The sequence below is a fragment of the Etheostoma spectabile genome, chromosome 21 (assembly GCF_008692095.1).
Source record: "Etheostoma spectabile isolate EspeVRDwgs_2016 chromosome 21, UIUC_Espe_1.0, whole genome shotgun sequence".
Classification (NCBI taxonomy): domain Eukaryota; kingdom Metazoa; phylum Chordata; class Actinopteri; order Perciformes; family Percidae; genus Etheostoma; species Etheostoma spectabile.
In genome coordinates this window covers 16,340,901-16,360,455 of record NC_045753.1, presented here as the reverse complement: position 1 = coordinate 16,360,455, position 19,555 = coordinate 16,340,901, and the positions used below count along the sequence as shown (strand labels likewise).

At 41.8% G+C, this 19,555-nt stretch overlaps 1 protein-coding gene across 5 annotated transcripts in view; it reads right to left on the bottom strand.

Annotated features, from left to right (window-relative positions):
* The window catches only part of pald1a (phosphatase domain containing paladin 1a), a 52,901-nt gene that overhangs the window by 29,547 nt on the left and 3,799 nt on the right, over window positions 1-19,555 (bottom strand). The window contains exons 2-19 of one of the 5 annotated variants that reach the window (XM_032501404.1): window positions 18,301-18,346; window positions 12,497-12,691; window positions 12,195-12,297; window positions 10,886-11,065; window positions 10,258-10,422; window positions 10,011-10,171; window positions 9,103-9,178; window positions 7,664-7,812; window positions 7,403-7,499; window positions 6,880-6,984; window positions 6,468-6,563; window positions 6,228-6,362; window positions 5,822-5,938; window positions 5,201-5,380; window positions 4,845-5,042; window positions 4,407-4,547; window positions 4,219-4,290; window positions 1,500-1,640 (exon numbers count right to left, since the gene is read on the bottom strand). In XM_032501404.1, coding sequence (XP_032357295.1) covers window positions 1,500-1,640; window positions 4,219-4,290; window positions 4,407-4,547; window positions 4,845-5,042; window positions 5,201-5,380; window positions 5,822-5,938; window positions 6,228-6,362; window positions 6,468-6,563; window positions 6,880-6,984; window positions 7,403-7,499; window positions 7,664-7,812; window positions 9,103-9,178; window positions 10,011-10,171; window positions 10,258-10,422; window positions 10,886-11,065; window positions 12,195-12,297; window positions 12,497-12,678 — 2,298 coding nt within the window. In that variant the 5' untranslated portion in view covers window positions 12,679-12,691; window positions 18,301-18,346. Of the gene's footprint in view, window positions 1-1,499; window positions 1,641-4,218; window positions 4,291-4,406; window positions 4,548-4,844; window positions 5,043-5,200; window positions 5,381-5,821; window positions 5,939-6,227; window positions 6,363-6,467; window positions 6,564-6,879; window positions 6,985-7,402; window positions 7,500-7,663; window positions 7,813-9,102; window positions 9,179-10,010; window positions 10,172-10,257; window positions 10,423-10,885; window positions 11,066-12,194; window positions 12,298-12,496; window positions 12,692-14,518; window positions 14,793-15,851; window positions 16,114-18,300; window positions 18,482-19,555 lie in introns of those variants that run through there. The other 4 variants (XM_032501405.1, XM_032501406.1, XM_032501403.1 and 1 more) reach the window with 4 other exon arrangements.

Below are 19,555 nucleotides of genomic sequence, written 5' to 3'. Positions count from 1 at the left end.
ACCGTTTGCCACCACAGGAGGGGGAGCCAGAGAACTATCTAAGGATGGGACGTTGTTGACCTCAACTGAGGAGGTAATAGGACGGTAGAAGGAGCATTTTGAGGAACTCCTAAATCCAGCCATGCCTCTATGGTAGAGGTTGAGCTGGAAGATGATGGGGGATTGTCGTCAATTTCCCTGGTGGAAGTCGTTTAGGTAGTTAAGCAACTCCACAGTGGCAAAGCCCCGGGGATTGATGAGATCCATCTAGAAATGTTGAAAGCTCTAGGTGTGGAGGGGCTGTCTTGGTTGACATGCCTCTTCAAAATAGCGGGAATAGCGAGAGCTGTGTCCGGGTTTTCGGCAGTAAGTCAGACTCATTTCAGGTGAGGGTTGGCCTCAGCCAGGGCTGCGCTTTGTCACCCATTGTGTTTGTAGTATTTATGGACAGGATATCAAGGCATAGTCGGGGTGGGGAGGGGTTGTAGTTTGGTGGGCTGGGGTTCTCATTGCTGCTTTTTGCAGATGCACTCACTGGGTCGGTTTGCAGCCGCGTGTGAAGGAGCTGGGTTCTCAGCAGGAAACCGATGGAGTGCCTTCTTCTTCAGGTAGGGAATAAGTCCTTATACTACACCAAGTGAAGGAGTTTAAATACCTGACCATACTCAAAAAACTAGTCCTAATCCTGAAATCAGCCCTTAGACAAAGTGAGGACTGGCAAAAAGGTGCTAAAACATCCCATCAGTGGTGGAACAATTATTCAGATCTTTACTTAAAAAAAAAAGTAAAAAGTACAAATACTACACCGTAAAAATACTTTTACAAGTAAAAGTCCTGCATTGAAAATGTTACTTAAGTAAAAGTCTGCATCAGTTAAAGTAAGTAAAGTATTAAAAGTGCTGGAAACAAAACATTTCTGTGTTTAATTGTCTAATCTAGTAGGTTAATTTATACTAAAACATATTTGATAAACTACATGTGTTATGGGTGCAAAAATCTTAATTTGTAAAGTAACTAAAGCTGTCAGGATAATGTAGTGGAGTAAAACCTATACAATATTTAACCTCTGAAATGTAGTGGAGTAGAAGTAGTATTAGTGTTTACACACACGACAATTAAGGGCATAACATCTACTAGTCAGCAATTTATGTGAGCTTGTGTGTGTTGTTTCTGCCTTTATAAATGTGCATTTAGAGAAACAGGGATACAGAGTGTCATAATTTTGGTTTAATATGGTCCCACATGTTGGAATCATATGTCCTACAAACGATTCATACGTATTTAAACACCACACAACACCACACACACACACACACACACACACCACACACACACACACACACACACACACACACACCCCACACACACACACACCACCACACACACACACACCCCACACCCACAACACACCACCCACACACACACACACACACCACCACACACACCACCACCCACACACACACACACACACACACACACACACACACACACGCTATATGACCCTCAGGAATGTGCTGTACCTGTCTGTAGGTGCTGATGATGATCTCTCGCAGATGGTAGTGCATGGGGGTCATGGTCTCGCTGACAGAGTCCAGGGCCATATCCACCTCCCTTTTCATCCTATGGCCGTCGGGGAGCAGACGCACTAGCTGCATTACAACCTGCACACCAGGAACAGCAGACACTTGTTATACAGTGTGTTTCTAGCCTAAAGTTTCAAGAATGTTTCAAAAGTTGGGAAAAGTCTGCAAAATTAAACAACTGCCTCCCAACTGACATAACACCTAATGTTATTTTAATAAATCCAACAAATGCTGCACCTATAGCAGAAGTACGCACAGCAATGTCATTGTTGACTCGGAAAATTTGTTTTCTAAGGGTAAAAATGTTTGTCTTTTTCATGTTTGCCGTTTTACAATCACCATTTTATAAGCAAATTCAAAAGGCACATTAAAACACATGGTTTGAAATATACTGAAGCTACTATTTCTCGAACGACTCAAAAACAATGTCAACACAGTGTCTATTTACCGGCTATTTTGGAATTTTCACATCCTCGTGTCATGGGATTATGTATCAAATTTCCATTTTTCTACACACTTTGAAATGTTCTCAATGATGTTGGTTTAACAGATTGACAGTTCATTCTTGACCTTAGAAACAGCAGTTGACAAAACATCTAAATAAAAGGTCTATTTAGCAACGGTTCTGACATTTGTGAGTCCCATAATCTTGTGGTGAGATCTTCCTTTAAACATTTTTTTATATTATGTTTTGATGCATTATGTAAAGCACAGTGTTAACTCTGCATGTTTATTTACAGTGTTTTTCTAGCTGAGATGGGCAATGTTTCCATCAGCATGTAAGACCAAACTGCAGACTACTTTACCAAACCTGTTGGTGGCCCATAAACAGCAGGTTTACTTCGTATATGATCGAGGAGGAGGAGGAAAAACACAATCTGTGTCAGGCTGCATAAAAAGTCACAATAATACTTAGACTGACTTTACAAAACAATTGAATCTATGTTATCAAAGTGATTCCCGTTATCTGGTACCATAAAATGGTTTACTCCACTGATGGTTTGCTATGACAACCAGCCACGCTCGCCTGGTACTAAATCTGCAATAGAAAAAGAGGACGGTGCACCGCAGCCGAGTCGAGCCAGGTAGAGCTGGTACTAGCAGTGGGTAAGCGCCATTATTACACTATCACACCTGGAGAGGATTACATCACACCACTCCAGTTCCTCAATCACATGATGCTTTGTACCTCACAGCCATAGGAACCCCTTTTTGGCAGATAAGGCAATGGGGATGGCAACATCACAAACCCCTTAGGAGGTTGAATTGGATGCAGACAAGGTTTCCATGGCGACCACACTGTGTATCCCAGAAACTCAAGTGGCCGCGCTGCTGTGATTGGCATGCGGAATTGTGGGCCTGCAAAGTGAAGCCTCTTTCAGTGTGAGGACACAGCCAGCAGGTTCCAACCACTGAGTCATTGTTACAACTCAAGAGAAACATCAATCAGCTAACTCACAGACACTATTCAGACCACAGGAGAAAAGGCTTCGACTTCTGCTTTTGTTAGCTCAAAGCATTTATCACAGTTGCAAAGGGCTGGAGTAGAGAGAATGCAAACATTTACATTAGTTTTAAGACATATATGTCGTTTGTATGCATCTGAACAACCACAGATCATGTCTCAGCATCAGCACTGATATGAAACTGGTTACTAAACACTGTTCTGCACATTATTTTCTCAATTAATCATTTGTCTATAAAATGTCAGAAAATAGTGAAAATGCAGCGCATAATTTCACACAGTTTTAAGACGTCTTTAAATGTCTGACCAACTGCTTAAGTCCCAAACCCAAAGATATTCAGTTTACTATCATGTATGACTGGTAGTGCTTTCAAACAATTAAAATATTTAATCCCGATTAATGGACTCTGGATGCCCCTTGATTTCTTTTTGTCCCATCATTTTTTCTCATTTAATGCTCTTATCAGCATAGAAAAGTGGATTGGCTTGCTTTGTGAAAATTTTATTTTTTATTGAAAACAACATCGGCATATCGCCTACTGAAATGTTCAATTTCACAAGTAACATTCAACTTGGAGCAGACATTCACACTTAATCTCTCACACAGTAACACTGTCCATCAGTAAAAGGGTGAAAAAATATTTTGATGAGGGGGCGGAGAATCAGCATCAACTGTGTGGTTAGCCATCAAGTGCTATTTCAGACTGGATGTGCTGTGATGATAGCTCAATTCACAACGACAAAACACACAGATCACTTTGGTCTTGTCAATGGAACCATTTGGCAACTTTTAAAAAGTAAACTTTCTATTCACAATCTTATTGGCATCCATTTTGGCGTCTCGCGCTCGCCATCCACTCAAAACGTAACGTTACTACTCTGTGGCCGGCTTGCAAGCCCAAACAAGTGTGTGCGGCAGGCCTGTTGTTTTGTTTCCGGTCTAGCTAGATCCGGTGTGGTGTTGTAGTTTTTCTAACGTAAGTAGTAACTGCATGTGAAAAAAAACTAGTTTGCTAGGCAAAAAAGAACATTAATCTCGCAAACTGTTGTTGTCCATACTTGTCTCAAGTTTGCTGAATTTGTTTTTTAAGATCAGTAGTTTGCACTACATTCTCAGTTTATATAAATGGATAAAGTAAATTGTTATCATGTGTTTACAAGCTGGAGAAGGCGTTGATTTTTTGTGCATACCTCAAACTCTCCTTTTGTGTACTTGGCATCAGGAACACTGACAAACTCATCATCGCCAAACTCTGGAAAACCCTGCAGGTGGAAAACACCAGATTTGATGTTGAATGTTGAATCATGAAAACACTCACTTGATCATTTTTAGCTGAATGGTATTAAAGTCCTAAGGAAAACTTAAATAAGTGTCTTACATTAAAGTGCCAGAGAGTCAGAACGGAGACAACCATGGCGGTCGTGGTCCTGCCTTTGCCATTGGAACAGTTAAAAACGAAGGCTGAGTGAGAGTCCTCAGCCAAGGCACTCTTCATGGCCTCCAACAGCTTATCAAAATCCTGAGAACAAGAACACACACAGAGTTTATGTACAAAATACACAGACAAATTATCACATTAATGAATAATTATACAAGAAAATGATACAATTCATTATGAGTGGTTGTGAAAAACTGAAAAATAATTAGATCTGCCTATCATTGTATGGTGAAAAGCTTAAAGTAGCATTCTCAACCACCAGAGGGAGCACAATGCTTATTCATTGACACCTCTCATCATTACAAGCAGCAGCAAAAGGAACCTGTGTGCCTGCATGTTTGTGAGCACACGTGTGTTTGCACCCGTTCATATCATTACCTCCTCGGTGGGCGCGCTGCAGTCCGGCAGGGGGATGCGTTTGCTGACGAGGCCTTGATGGGAGCTTATGTGCTGGTTGAAGATCTCCTGGACTGTCAGGCAGCTTTTAAACATCTTCATCTGTTTCTCTTGCTCCAGGGTCACCTCAAGCCACTTCTGAGCTCGCAGGATTTCCTCTTTCAGAGATGTCTCCAGTTTCTACAGGCCAGGAGGGGACATGAGAACATTTACACTTCAACTAGGCCAAATGCTAAAGCTTCTGATGGTAAAACTAGTGATTGTCTCAGGCACTCTTAATCCCTTATCTGATTGTAACTCCCCTGAAAAGCATCCAAAAGGCATCATTCTTACTCTACCTCTATTAGCTGCGGGTCAGACAATGGGATAGGAATGTGCTGGTCCAAGCACAAAGGCTCCCTTGGTGTAAAAATCTGACCGTTCCCTTCCAGCACCAGCTCCTCCTGCAAGTTGATCCACAACACGTGGTTGTGCTTCCTCTTCTCATCCGTCAGATGGGCCAAAACTGCTCCGGTAGCCTGCACACAGCAAGTGTACAATTAGACAGAAAGGAGCTAGAAGATGGATTGAGCATCCTGAGCATGTGAGTCAGTCCTCTGAGTATTTGTACTCTCATGAATATTCCTGACTGCAAGGATGCATATTGACAAACAAAATTGTCAGTTTGGTGTGGACATTTTCATTGACAATGGAAATGTGCAAAGTCAGTCTTTTACAAATTATACTGTACCACAGAGTCCAAACATTCTGAAGTATTGTGTCTCGACTACTTAAAAAGAGTATTTAAGTATTACGTTAAGGTATTTTAAGTATTGCAAATAATCCTATTTCCAAGGAAGTGGTAGTCCCTAAAATAAATTCTCTAATTTTCAATGCTTCAAGATGATGGCAAGGATTGTGTGATTAAGTACTGTCAGAGCTCTATTCAGATGATGAGAGTACGAGGGAATCTGCTGCACCTCTGATGTTGGCTGAGCCATTCCATAAACAGGCATCTTGGGCACTCGTCTGAAGTTGACCGCCTTCATCTCCTTCACTGTGCTGAGCACGTCAGGAGCAAAACACTCATCAGCAACCTGCGCAGACACACTCAGTTATATATAACTGAAAATACACAGCGCATTGGAAGATACAGATGATTACATGATTGTGTGAGACGACTGTGAGAGATATCTTGAATTAAAGATTGCCATCATGTGGAGAGCTTCATCAGTATTTAAAAAAGAAAAAAACAGCAGTGGCATTTGTATGCATGATACATCTGTGTGCTGCACGACATGGTTTCAGTTTCAGACGACAGAAGCAGATGTAATACCAAGTCTAACCCCACGACAATTTTCTGTTTGCGCAGCCTGATTTCCTCACCAGGACGCGAGCTCCTCTGGTGACCAGCTCGGCCGGAGCCGACAGCTCTGATAGGTCCATGCAGGCCAGTAACCTGTACAGCCATGGGTGGCAGCACATCCACTGGCTGAAGTTGGACACAAAGGCAAGGGGATACTGCAAAATGCAACATATAGTTACAAATCCGGATATTTTAATGGCTTGTAAAACGTTTTCACTTTTAGATCAATAAAAGACATTTACACTGGAAATTCTTTTTACCTGTTCGTGAAGGTATGCATTAAATACAATCAAGTAGAAGTAGCGCTCCAAGCTCTGCATGGTTCTGTTTAGAAAGTAGTCTTTGGTACTGCTTCCCTGAAAAACAAAAAGGCTTCAATATCTGTTTCTTATTGAAGTGTTTTATCTAAACTAAACCTGCATTTAAGATCCCACAGATTTCCTGACAGATTGTAAGCCAACTCTCTAAAGTCCTCCATCAGTTTAAGGGCCCCGCATTGATTAGTATGCATCATGATCCTTTGATTTCTGTCCTCTTGGTTTAAATCGAACACAAATAGAGCAGCAGAAGCTGTGTTGAAATCATGTGGCACACCGTGCTGCCTTTGAAAAGAAATTCAGGGTGCTGTGAGCGCTGCTAAATCACAGCTTCGAAATAAGCATCATCACTAACCTGAATTTGATAATCTTCTCCGATCCCTTCAAGCTTACTCTTGTTTTCATATATTGCTGCTTTTATGTTGTGCATTTCTGAACACAGCGTGATAGCCTGGTCAACCTGTTGGATAAAAACAAGACATTTTTTTTTTACAAATGAAAAACTATTTGACCTTTTAAATCCTTGATTTAAACATAATAAACTAAACATCCACTCCTGAAATGTTTGTGGACATATATGAAATACTTGTGTATTCGGATTAGGTTTTCCACAAATATGTTAATTACCATAGTAGAAAATTCTTAAAATGACTACTATTTACAATAAAACTCCTTCTCAGTCCTCAAAAACAGAATCTATAAATATAAACATTTTCTTTGTTTCAAATCTTTAACTGCTGGACACAAGATGTCTCCTAATCAATTGAAAAGACTCACATGTTTGAGTGGAGGGGGACGAAAAGGACCAACAGATGCTCTCTATGTATTGTTTTTATTTTTTAACAAAATTATGTGACGGTGTACATTATCTGCTTTACCTCTTCCATGACCTGCTGTCCATTAGGCAGCTTGTTGATCAGAGACTGGATGACCTGAAACAATGGTTTGGGCTCTGAAGCTGCACCTTCCTCAACTCTGCAGAACAAGCCAAACAAGATCAAGTCCTATCTGACATCTGGCATCAAAAAAGGCTCAATGAAACAAATTCCAAAGCTGCATCATAACACTGTATTAACAGACCTGGGATAATGTTTTATGTAATTCTCTGTTTTTCTAGATACCATTGATTTAGTACTTACTGTAGTTGTGAATCACCCCTCAAACGATTCATGACCAGACAGCCCAGGATCATCCCTAGATTGGTTCGGCCGACGCCCACCTGGCAGCTGAAGAGCAGAGCAGGCAGTGGACGGGATGCATTGTGGCCCAGAGACAAGCTGGGCCTCTCCTGGAAAACAGCGCACATACAGAACACTGTAAACCACTTCGAGAGATGAACAGTGTTATATCATTAAGGTGGTAAGGGAGGTCAAATTACAAAATTTAATTTGGTTGGAAAATTTAAGTTTTTAGGACAACATGGCTACATATAACCTGCCACACACATTGAAAAGCACTACAGCCAAAGTCAGCAGTTTTATTCTTGAGGCCTAAATGTCTTCACACATTCAAATAACTAAAATCAATACTTGCTTGTTCTTAATGACATTTTGACAGGAAAATATTACGAGTAATCATTTTTCCCACATGTACTTTCTGCAGTCTGACTTTAGTTCACCACCTCAACCTCTGCGTTGCCAAATGCCATTTTGTCTCCAAAATGTGCGTACGCATGGGTCAGAGTTTACATGGAGGACGGCACATTTCCCATCAAGAGATTGGGGGGGAAAAAACTCTAGAACTGAGACAATTGAGAACTACAAAGAGCAAGAGTAAAAAGAAGAGTGAGACAGGACTTTGTAAAGCTCTGATCCAAACACTTAGAGCCACTTTCCAACCACAAGGAACTGAACCGGCCGCTGCAAGTCATTCCAAAGAAGGCCAAAACAAGAAGAAAAGAACATCCTGTGTGAAGCAGGATGGAAACCAGACAGAGAAGAACAGCAGACATGAATTGAGTACAAGCTGCAGGTTTTCTGCCATATTTTACACTTATTAGAGATTAATAGCAGAGACAGAACAGATTCACAAGGCTATATGTGGATTAAAAAAAAAAGCAACTGTGACCTTTTCACTACCTCAGTGAGAAAGTCCAGATGCTCTCCAATATTCCAGCCATTAATAACTTTAATGGTACATCAAAACAAGATCGCATCAAGAGAAGCACAACCAAAAAAGGTCTATTTAATTGGTGTATCATGTAAGGCTGATGAAAGTAATCATTGCAATGATGCACTGTGATGCAGATCTGGGTGATTCGAACTTGATGCAGTGACAGACCATAATCCATTATAGCCTGCTGATGTTACTTGTTGATTTTCCAGTCGTTGCTTTTTTTATTTTTGCCTTTCGTCTGTTGTCTGATGTGTTCAGGCTCCGCTACATTCAGTAAGTGTCTATTTTAAGAGCTGATACAATTTATCTGACGGCTTGAATTTGTTGATGAAAACTATGTGTAGCACTATATAATAATAATGATGAGGAGGTGAAGCATCTTGTTGCATCGTGATATCAAATCGATTTGAGTCGTGAGACCAGTGAAAATTCACAACCCTAGTATCACGATTGTCGATCTTACCCTGAGTATGTTAACAAATGCATCAAAGTCTTCTTCCAATGGTGCTCCCTCCATTGGTAGTGGTAATCTGAAGTACCTGCAATACAACAAGTTGTTACCTGGAGTTGAACCCGCACCTGTGGTGTGTCAATATTGCACTTATGCAAGACATAATAAGACACTGCAGATACACATCTGACCTAAAGCAAGACTCGCCAGCTTAGCTCCCTCATGTTGTTGGTTACTTATCCCACGAGTCTCAGATGGAAACTTTGCCTGCTTCGACAATCCACAAGGGATTATGGGAGAGATCAAAATCATGGGATCATTTATTTATTACCTTAAAAATACACCGCCCAGAAAGCTCAGTTGGTAGAGCAGGCACCCATATATAGAGGTTTACCCCTTGACGCAGCGGGTCCAGGTTCGACTCCAACCTGCAACCCTTTGCTGCATGTCATTCCCCCCCCCCCTCCCCTTTCATGTCTTCAACTGTCCTGTCAATAAAAGGCCTAAAAATGCCCCAAAATGTATCTTGAAGAAAGAAAGAGAAAAATACACCACCTGCAATTTTAGACTTCATATAATAAAACATCCTGCTACTTTTCTTGGACAACACAACGTCAAGATAGTCAGAGACATGAGGGAATATTATATCTTCTTGTCCTGGAAATGTTGTGTGCAGCTCATGACATTTGAAAGCTAATGCTGCTGATCTGATTGCAAACAGGATGCAGCAATCTGTTAGTTTTTTTTTATGCGTCCCCCTTTTCTTCTGAAAAAAACAGGGCAACCAGCCTTTGCACAAACAAGTGCCGCTCTTTATAACCTGCCCTGCATATTTTACGGCAGGCAGCCACACGTTACTATGTCTAAACTGACATGAGAGCAGAGGAGCTAAGGGCTAATAAAGCAACAATGTAAACAACCTGTAAGCCGGCATGGTGAACATGGGCCTCTTATAGACCTCCTCAGTCACGTGGATGTCCTCCTCACACGTGATGGAGATCTTCTGTGGCTCGTCTTTAAAGTACTCAATATCATTGTAGACGTAGAAGATGTTTTCGTTTAGCTTGGCAAAGTCGTAGAGCTGTGGAAGTAGAAAGAGGCGGGTACTGCTATAAACTACATTGTGTCAAAAAACTCATGCAGATGCTGAGTAAGTGTGTTTGTCACCTCCTTCCTAATAGTGATCTCCAGGCTCTCCACCAGCTCCTCCTTTTCCAGGCCATGAAGGTTCTCGTGGAGGTTTTCCTTCCTCCTGGGGGTGTATGGCACAAAGTTGTCGTCCTTGTGCAGGAAAACCACCGGCTCCTCTCTTACACAGAAGAATATAACCTCCTGCTTGCAAAAGCACAAATAATAGCTTTTCAAAGTAAGTGGCTGTTGCCTTCTACCAACTACACCACTTCCAAGAGCAACTGGAAACAATCTGTTGTCATATGACATGCAGCACATGAGTAAGAGAAGCCTGACATATAATTTTGTCAATTTCATTTCAATTACGGTTAGTTTTCTAGCTGCTGTAAGCAGAGAGATTCATTTTCCACTGGTTCACATGACTGCAACTTTCTGTTTGCTCAGTTCTACAATTCAGCCACAGCCTCCACTGAGCACTTGACTCCACAAATATTTACTGACAACATGGTTAGAAAAGAGGCAGAGCTACACACACACACACACACACACACACACACACCAACACAGGACAATTAAGGGCATAACATCTACTAGTCAGCAATTTATGTGAGCTTGTGTGTGTTCTGCCTTTATAAATGTGGATTTAAGAGAAAATAACAGTGACCTCGTGCCCTTGCATCTGGAGCCATTGAAGAACGTGTTTGAAGCCATTCAGGCTCGGCTGACCCATCCCATACAGCGGGTAGGATCCCTTGACCTGGCGGAAGTTGGGTGCTCCATAGCTGCTTGTGGTATTGAGGACATCTGCCTTGCTGTACACATCCTGGACCATGAAGTACTCCCCCTGGAAGGCAATGCAATTTACATCTCAGAGAATGACTCAGCCACAACATTTCTTCAGCTTCCGCTCGAGCACACATTAGAATTTGTAAATTCTGCAGAGCAAATATGTCAACACTTAAGTAGTTAGTTAAATCTGAAAAATGGTGTTTATGCGTCATACAACTTGCATCCTCACTGGAATTTTAAGCTTTTTAATTAATTAATTCCTTTGTTTGTCACCCACACTAAAAAAATCCTAACAATCAGTCTCCTTCCTCCTCTTTCTGTTGGCAAATAACAAAACTGACAGAGTCTGGTTATTGTGTTGTCTCAACAGGTTAAATCTCTGCTCTGTCGCCTCCAACTCTTGAAGATTAGTGTGTCAAAATATTTACATGTTTACAGTTTCCATTGTCAGTGTAAAGAACCAAATATCAATGTGATTGTGGTTCACATTAAATCCTACACTGCTGCACTTTAACTATCAATCAAATCTCCATTTTTCTCTTCGAAGTTGTCTATAAACATAAATATACATCACTGACTAGGGATAGGTTCTGATAAATCCATGTTGGATCCAGTACCAGGTTGATAAAATATCCAGATTTGTGAAGCTCCATGGGCAACAAATCCCTTCAAATCTTTTATTGCCAATAACTTCTTTATTTTTTTAAATAAAAAAAATAAAAAAAATGTTCTGAAAAAACGTCTCAAGGTTGGTGTTTTCAGATATTTTTCCACTCTGGAGAGGGTTTTTGAAAAGCACGTTTTTTTGGTTGTGAAAAAAAGTGATTTGCTTAGTGTGAACAAAACAGAGTAAAAGATGTGTTTTCAAATTTCAAATTCATGTGGATGAGATCTTACTGTAGGTGAACCCACTGGCCCATGTATACACATTTAAACAGATGCTGTGTGTGACAAAACACTGCATGTCTGAACAGACACAGCAGAGGTGACAGAGCAGATCAAAGTCCTGATAGCAGGGTGACAACATTCCCGTTTCAATGGCTGTCCCAGATCATAAAACAGCGCATGACAATGTTACCATGCCACTCTGCAATTTGGACACGTGAATGTGAAAAGAGCTGACATAAAGACAGGTGAGATGAGCCCACGTCTTTCCACGACAGCGCTGTGAGGTTTGTCCTTACCTGCACCAAGTAGTGCTCGGGCATAGCGTCTGATATCCGGCCCACTTTGTAGTTGGTCTTGAGGATTTCATCGTGAATCTGAAATTCCTGTCTGCAATTATACCTGTAAAACAGAACACAGAACAGCAGGTCTGGATGGTAAGATTGTCAGTTCAATTATCAGCTATTATTTGCCAGGCCTGGTTTGACAAATGTTAAGATAATAGGGGCAAACACTTCCGCTGGGGTTGGGGGATGTCACCACAGTGATCAAAGAGGATTAACACCCAATTGTGAGAACGCGGATTCGAGGAGGGACTTACGTGATGACGACAGGTGCGACTTTGTTGGTGATAATGGACTTGGCCTTGTTGTGGATGTTGACTGTCTGAAAGTGGCTCATGCTGAGAGACTGCCTGCTGTCGGCCATCCCGTTGGCATGGACGCTCTCAAGTGGCGACGCTACAGAAACAGGCTGTGGCGCGGCACTGGCAGTTGTACCCATGCTCCACAAGCAGCTGTGAATGACATCGCAGTAGACTCAGAAACAGGAAGCAAACACACTCACACACATACATAAAACCGCATATACAGTGGAAACACATACAGTGTATTTGAAGTACAGCTACATCGAGCAGCTAGCATGGCTGCAGACTCTTAGCCATCAACACCCCCACTCATATCTGTACAGTAAATATGAAGCTACAGCCAGCAGCCAGCTAGCTTAGTGTAGCATGTTGTTTGAAGAAATACTGTTTTAAGACTTCAATAGTTGTATCAATTAAACAAACAAGGTGAAACATGTTAATAAGCAAGCGTTTGAGGTGCTGGTAGGCAGTTTTTGTGTTACTTTTAGACAGAGCCAGGCTAGCTCTTTCCCCTTGTTAGCGGTCTCTGTGCTATGTTAAGCTAACTGCAGACATGCGCATACAGACATGATGAGTGTTATCAATCTTCTCATCTAAGTCTCGGCAAGAAAGTAAATGAGCCTTCCCCAAACTATTATTTAAACTGGGCTTATGTTTTGTTTATAAATGTAGCATTCATGATGCACATTCATGCAAAGGTTTAAAAAAAATGTAAGCACACATGCATTTCATCAAGCAGCTGAAACGAAAAACTGTGAATAGAAGTTATTCTCTACACCTGAGACATTGTGAAACTGCTTCCGCTATTATTTCTGATGTATTATTCTGATGTATTACATGAAAAGAACATGGAATCTGTCTGATGCCTTTGTTCATGACAAATAGCCAGTTTAGGCTACATTATGTGATAAATTATGTCATGAATGTTAATCATGCAATAAAAAAAAAACTTTTAAAAAAGTCTTTTGAGAGAGATGAGAGCAAATGGCTCATGAAATCCTCTTTTTAGGTTTTGTCAGCACTCAAATTACAATCCATTCATTTCATCTCTCTATGACTCGATCACATGGGATTGGAGTTGAGTCAGTATTCATTTTTTAAACCTACAGGTTGATACGGAGCACTCTGACCCCCACGCAAACCGGCAACAGGTTTCAAGCAAAACCTCCTCCCCTCTGAATAAACAGTGAGCTTTGCAGGGAGCTCTGCTGATAAACAAACGAGCCTTCCGACAAGTTAGCAGTCAGGAGTAACACTGCTCCTCAACATCACTTATAACATGTAGCTGGTCAGGAACCTAGCAGGGCACCCAAGCAACAAGAGGAAGACACACAAATACACATAAAGCCTTAAGGAATACACACAAAAACACAGTCACCCAACACACTCACAGATACACATACTGTAACACTGGCGCTGCAAAGTGTAGACCAAAAGCACAGAATCAATCCAACAACAAAATCAGCTTGATGCGACAGGGTCAAAAGCACCTCTGTGTGATCTATAGAGTGGACTCTCATTGTGGAGAGAGAAGTGCTGGGTGAGTCATCGCTACTCTCCTCTTTGTTGCGTCTGGGGCTGAGTGGGCAGGTCAACCTTGTACTCATAGACCTTTTGATTTGTTTGGAAGATTCTCTCTCTCAAGCACAACGGGGGAGACAACATTGATTTGCTTGTTACTTTGTCCGCCATGGTTAAAGAAAATACAGAAACAAAGACAAATGTTTTTTACAGCTTGACCTCAATAATAACTTTAAAGTAAAAGTCTGACGAGTAAAAAGGAGGCTGAATCTCTACCCAAGTTCCATAAAAGGAAGCAAAGTTTCCAAGACTACTGTGCTCCAGCTGCCCAAATCTATTTGAGACCTCACCACATATTGAAAACATCCCAGATGCCATAATTTTGCAACTACCACAAGAAAAAGCAACAAAAACACTCTCCACACTGCAACAATCCACTAAAATGTGACATCTTACGTGTGAGATGAGGAGCGATTTGTACTTCCAGATCCTTTTTTTTGCTGCTTGTTTTCCGCCATGGTGGGTGAGAAAAGGAGTCTGAGAACTTGGCATCACATTTAAAAAGAAATCTCTCTTTGGAAAGCCCTTCGGCCAGCCAGTCGGTGGGAAAAGCCCTTGTGGGAACTCAAAGTGCCCGGTCGCTTGGCACTGGGCAAAAAACTTTAGAAGTTCCAGCTTTCAGACAGCGTCCTACTCATGCTCGTCCTCCCTCCAATATCATGCTGGAGAGTAGATTCATGCAAGAGAATCAAATCTCTACGGAGGGGACCAAAGGAAGTAGTGGCACATCTGGCAGCCAGATGGCTAAAGTTCAGCTCCCTTTCACAGGGACTTTGTGCACAGAGACAACACGGTTGACTCTTGTGATGTACTGCAAGCAGTACAAAAGGAACACGCCGGAATTATAACTCAATTAATCAATAGACAGAAAATGTATTATTTATCTAGCAAAAATGCCAAATGTTCACGGGTTACAGCTTCTCAAAGGAGAGGATGTGGTCTACTGCTTTTTAGTGTTTTACAAAACTGTACAGAAGATGTTATTTTGAGTTCTTGGAGCTTGTGATGGTCATTTGTCACTATTTTTGGCACTTAATACATTAAAACAAAATATTAGTCTTTCGGTTTTTATCATATATTGTAATTTAATCATTATTACTAGTCAAGTTTCAAGATCCATCCCAGAGTCTAATGATAGAGGGTGTTGGATGCTGTACAGATTGTAAAGCCGTTTAAGGAATATTTGTGACGCGTGAATTTGAGCAAATATTGACTTGAATTAACAGTAACAAAAATAAACCATTGCAGCCCTGTGTCAGTTTAGGTATACCATGAAACATAATAGATATGAGATGCCTTTGGTGTCTCCTTGACTTCCTATTTGGATTGAAAACAGAGCTTACAGCCTGTGCATTCCTCACAGTAAAGGGCATTTACATAGCAAACCCTTTTCATTCTCTGTCACTTTAAGGACATTTAATCAGTAGGTTTCTTTACCCACCACCACAGTCATGCACGATAATATGCATGTTCCTATGCGGCTTGGTCTAAGGCTATAAAACACTCCCGACAACAGATTCTCCCTTTTTCCTCATCCGTGCTAGAACTTCCTATATCACATCCCATGTGGTGGTTTCTTTGTAAAATGTCTGAATGTTAAATGAGGCTAACTGTCACTTCCTGACAGGAGCTTCGTGCCTCCAAAGGAAATGTGACATTTTTTAATGCTGCAGCAAACAGCACGCTCACTCACTGAAACGGGTCCGTTGAAAACCCTCCCCTGTCTTACCTTAACAGCCAGTCACCTCTGTCGCGAGATCATGGTGCACACACACACTTTGATACGGAAGTTCCTGCTTCACACAAGCTCAGCTTGTCAGCCACACTGATTTCAGCATGGGTAGGCTTGGTCTAGCAGGCAGGCAGGCAGCCGGGGCGGAGGCCTGAGTAGAAATAACCCTCAGTCATAAACATCCTCCTGGAGATCCAATCAAGGCAACTCATCAGAGAGGCTGTTTATCCCACATGTCAACCAGAGTAGTGTCGCACTGCTTATGAAGCCTATGAAACGACGAGACAAACGTGGATATCACAGCGCAAAAAAGTAAATGGCAAAAAAAAAAGATGATGTTGAGTTCACCTTTGTGCGTTTCAGCCAACCAGGCCGTGAACAGCTGGTCAAAGTTAGTAAAAGGCATTAATATTTAAATTAACTGGTTGCACGGTAAGAATAAGGACCATGGAAACTGGAACCTCCCGCCAGCCTACCAGCACTGCTCCATTCAGGGCTAGTCCATTGAAATTCAGCCGGTGTCCTAACTTTGCTGTAGCAACGTCTTCAGACAAAAGGGCCTGAGTGCAGACAGGAAAGAGCGTGCAGCTGCAGGATGCATCTGTTGGTGGCCCCGAGGAAGGATGCAGAGCACACTTCATTCACATGAGATGCTGGGGTTCAAGGGAGATGGGTATCACTTTGTAACGCTTAGGAGATCTTTCAACATAACCTCCCATATCAAGATGAAGAAGAGAGCAACAAGCGTGGCAGCAAGAACCACAAATAAAAGTCCAAATTCAATTGGACTTGCTTAGTTGGCAACATTGAGCATCTTATTGAAGGATCCTAGGCATTTCTGGTCTCCTTGGAGGCCGCTTGTTCAGTCTGCCAATGCTAAAGTCTGAAAGCCTGCTGGCTGCACAAAACCACATAAAAACGATAGAATCATACTAATGCTGTGATGCTGAAGTTGCACATGTTGCTTCAGAAATCTCCCTGAAACATTTACAGTACTGCGCAAAAAAGACTTTTAATCATTGAAGATGATTCAAGAACCTAATCTAATGTATGCAATTTAAAGGTTTGGTGTAATGCAGTCCTCGTCTTATTTATAGCAAGGGCATAATGCCCCACGGTCTCTCACTCATTACAGGATACTACAAACCATAAACCATATAAATACAACAGAGTCACACACGCCGCGGCCGAGGAAGTGCGAGCACACCTTGACTGGATATGCTTAGTTGTACTCTCTGAAACTACCTCCCTGCAGCTGTACGCATATTTCACCAATGAGGTTAAGGGTTACATACAGGCGTGATTCCACAGGACATTGCTAGTTCCTAAGCTAAATTTCAGTGCTGCGCGGAAATGAGCTCAGTACTTCCTCTGCAGAAACTCTTTTTTGTTCTCCTTCAACTGTTCCAATGACCTCAAGTCATTCAAAATAAATCGCCTAACAGCCTGTTCAAAAGGAGACTGAGGTGAAAAGGAAGCCATGTGATGCATTGTTTAAGGGTGCATTTTCAAAATCAGATCAAACTACCCCCAAAATAGCTTTCACACTGCAAGACGGATTAACAGAATGGGCGCCCAAACTGACTGGAAAACAACTGACTCAAAGGCACTTTTTTTCCCCCCCAGTTAAAGCAGAAAATCTACTGGGACACAAAAACAAAACTATGCTACTGCAGTGAATATGACATAAATCACATAATAACCTTTAGCCTTCTACATTCTTGCTTTCACAGCTCAACACTGCGCTGTTAAAAAGGAGTTTGCAAATCTATTTTTAAAAACCTGCCTGTAATTTATTTCATTTCAAGATGGCAATTTTATTCCCCTATGATTTCAAGCCTGCCGTAACGTGGCTTTCATTTTTTCGTAACCCCAGCATCTGACCGCAATATCCAGTCAGTCAGCCCCACCAGGCCAACTGACAGCATTTATATTAGTCAATGCTGCCTTAGAGAACCTCTCTCTCTCTGGATAGATTTTACACCAATTTGTTAATGTTTTCCTTGGCGCCTAGACTGAAGTGGTAAACTTGTGTATGCGCAAACACATCCTGACTAAGCTTCTGCATTTTAAGTCGACATAAGAAGCCAGAAACCTGTCAAACAGGCGCGGGTCCTCTTCTAAAAGGAATGAGAGCTAACACTTCATATGCATCACATGCCATGAAGAATGTAATCCATGCAATTATGTGAACTTCAAACATGAATGTTTTAAACCAAAGGATACCTCTTTGTAAAAGGGAAAGTAGCTTTAATATTATATGATAAAGATAACTTTTGCATAGTTTAAATTTCATTCCCAATTATGCAATACAAATCACACAGGGCATCTGAATCGATATTCAGACAATGTATGTGTCCTTTTGTATTCATCAGGAACGTTAATGATAGTGACCACAAGTCTGCAGCAGGACTCAAGTATTATAACAGAAGTATCACAACTATACCTGACATTCAGCTGATCAGTCCATCATCCAAGAGAGGCTTGAATCTCTGAGAAACACAGTGAAAAAAACAGAAAATAGCAGGTTAAAAATAACCAAAATGATTTCTCTCCGGCAGGCGGCACACCAGTCTCAATCAGACATCTCTCTCTCTCTCTCTCTCTCTCTCTCTCTCTCTCTCTCTCTCCTCTCTCTCTCTCTCTCTCTCTCTCTCTCTCTCTCTCTCTCTCTCTCTCTCTCTCTCTCTCTCTCTCTCTCTCTCTCTCTCTCTCTCTTCTCTCTCTCTCTCTCTCTCTCTCTCTCTCTCTCTCTCTCTCTCTCTCTCTCTCTCTCTCTCTCTCTCCTCTCTCTCTCTCTCTCTCTCTCTCTCTCTCTCTCTCTCTCTCTCTCTCTCTTCTCACTGATCACACTATGGCAGGCGGGGCGGTCTCGCATCATTAAGATGTCCTTAAAAGCAAGTCAGGGAACGTGTCCTTCAGTGAGGACAGATCCCAGACAAGCAATCTGCAGTAAAAGGCGGGGGGGGGGGACACAGCGCTCCGTCTGAGGAGGTTTAGATGGGTGACGGCATGCTCCCTTGTTTTTATTGTGACTTTTTTGGTATGCAACCTGCATGAGGTGCAAGGCTGCTCACGCATACTGGGATTTGTGTGTGCATTGTGTTTGTGTGTGTGTGTGTGTGTGTGGGGGGGGGGGGGGGGGGGGATGTGTAAAAAAGGATGTGGAGGCGGAACCAGAGAGGCTTACTCATCATCAAGTTCGCTATCCAATCACTACCTTGGCGTCCTAGCAGCACAATGCCTCCCACACATGGCAGACCTTTTAACAACTATCTCATACCCATAAATTAAACCTTCACTTGTAAAACTTATTATAATCAGCTGCAGCAGTTAACCGTCACTGACGTGATGTAAAGTAGACCTGCCAGGAGGCTGTAACAATCAGTAACAACTGCACACAAATGACATCACGTAAGCCTAATTCACTATGATGCTCTAATTACTCCATTCATTAGTGGTTAACACATGCCATGTTGAAGGCAAACAGGCTTACAGCTGGGCAAACACTTAGATTTAAGCTTGAGGTTCAGCTGCAAAAGGCTGTGTGCTCTAACTCTTGTAGTCGTAACCCTGAGGTCAGACCCTCACATCATGCACTAATTTTCCTATTTCATTCTGTGGGTTGTATGAAGCAAGAAATAGCAAATAGTATCTGGTGATATTATGCCTTCACAAAAAAAAAAACTAATTCTTCTACA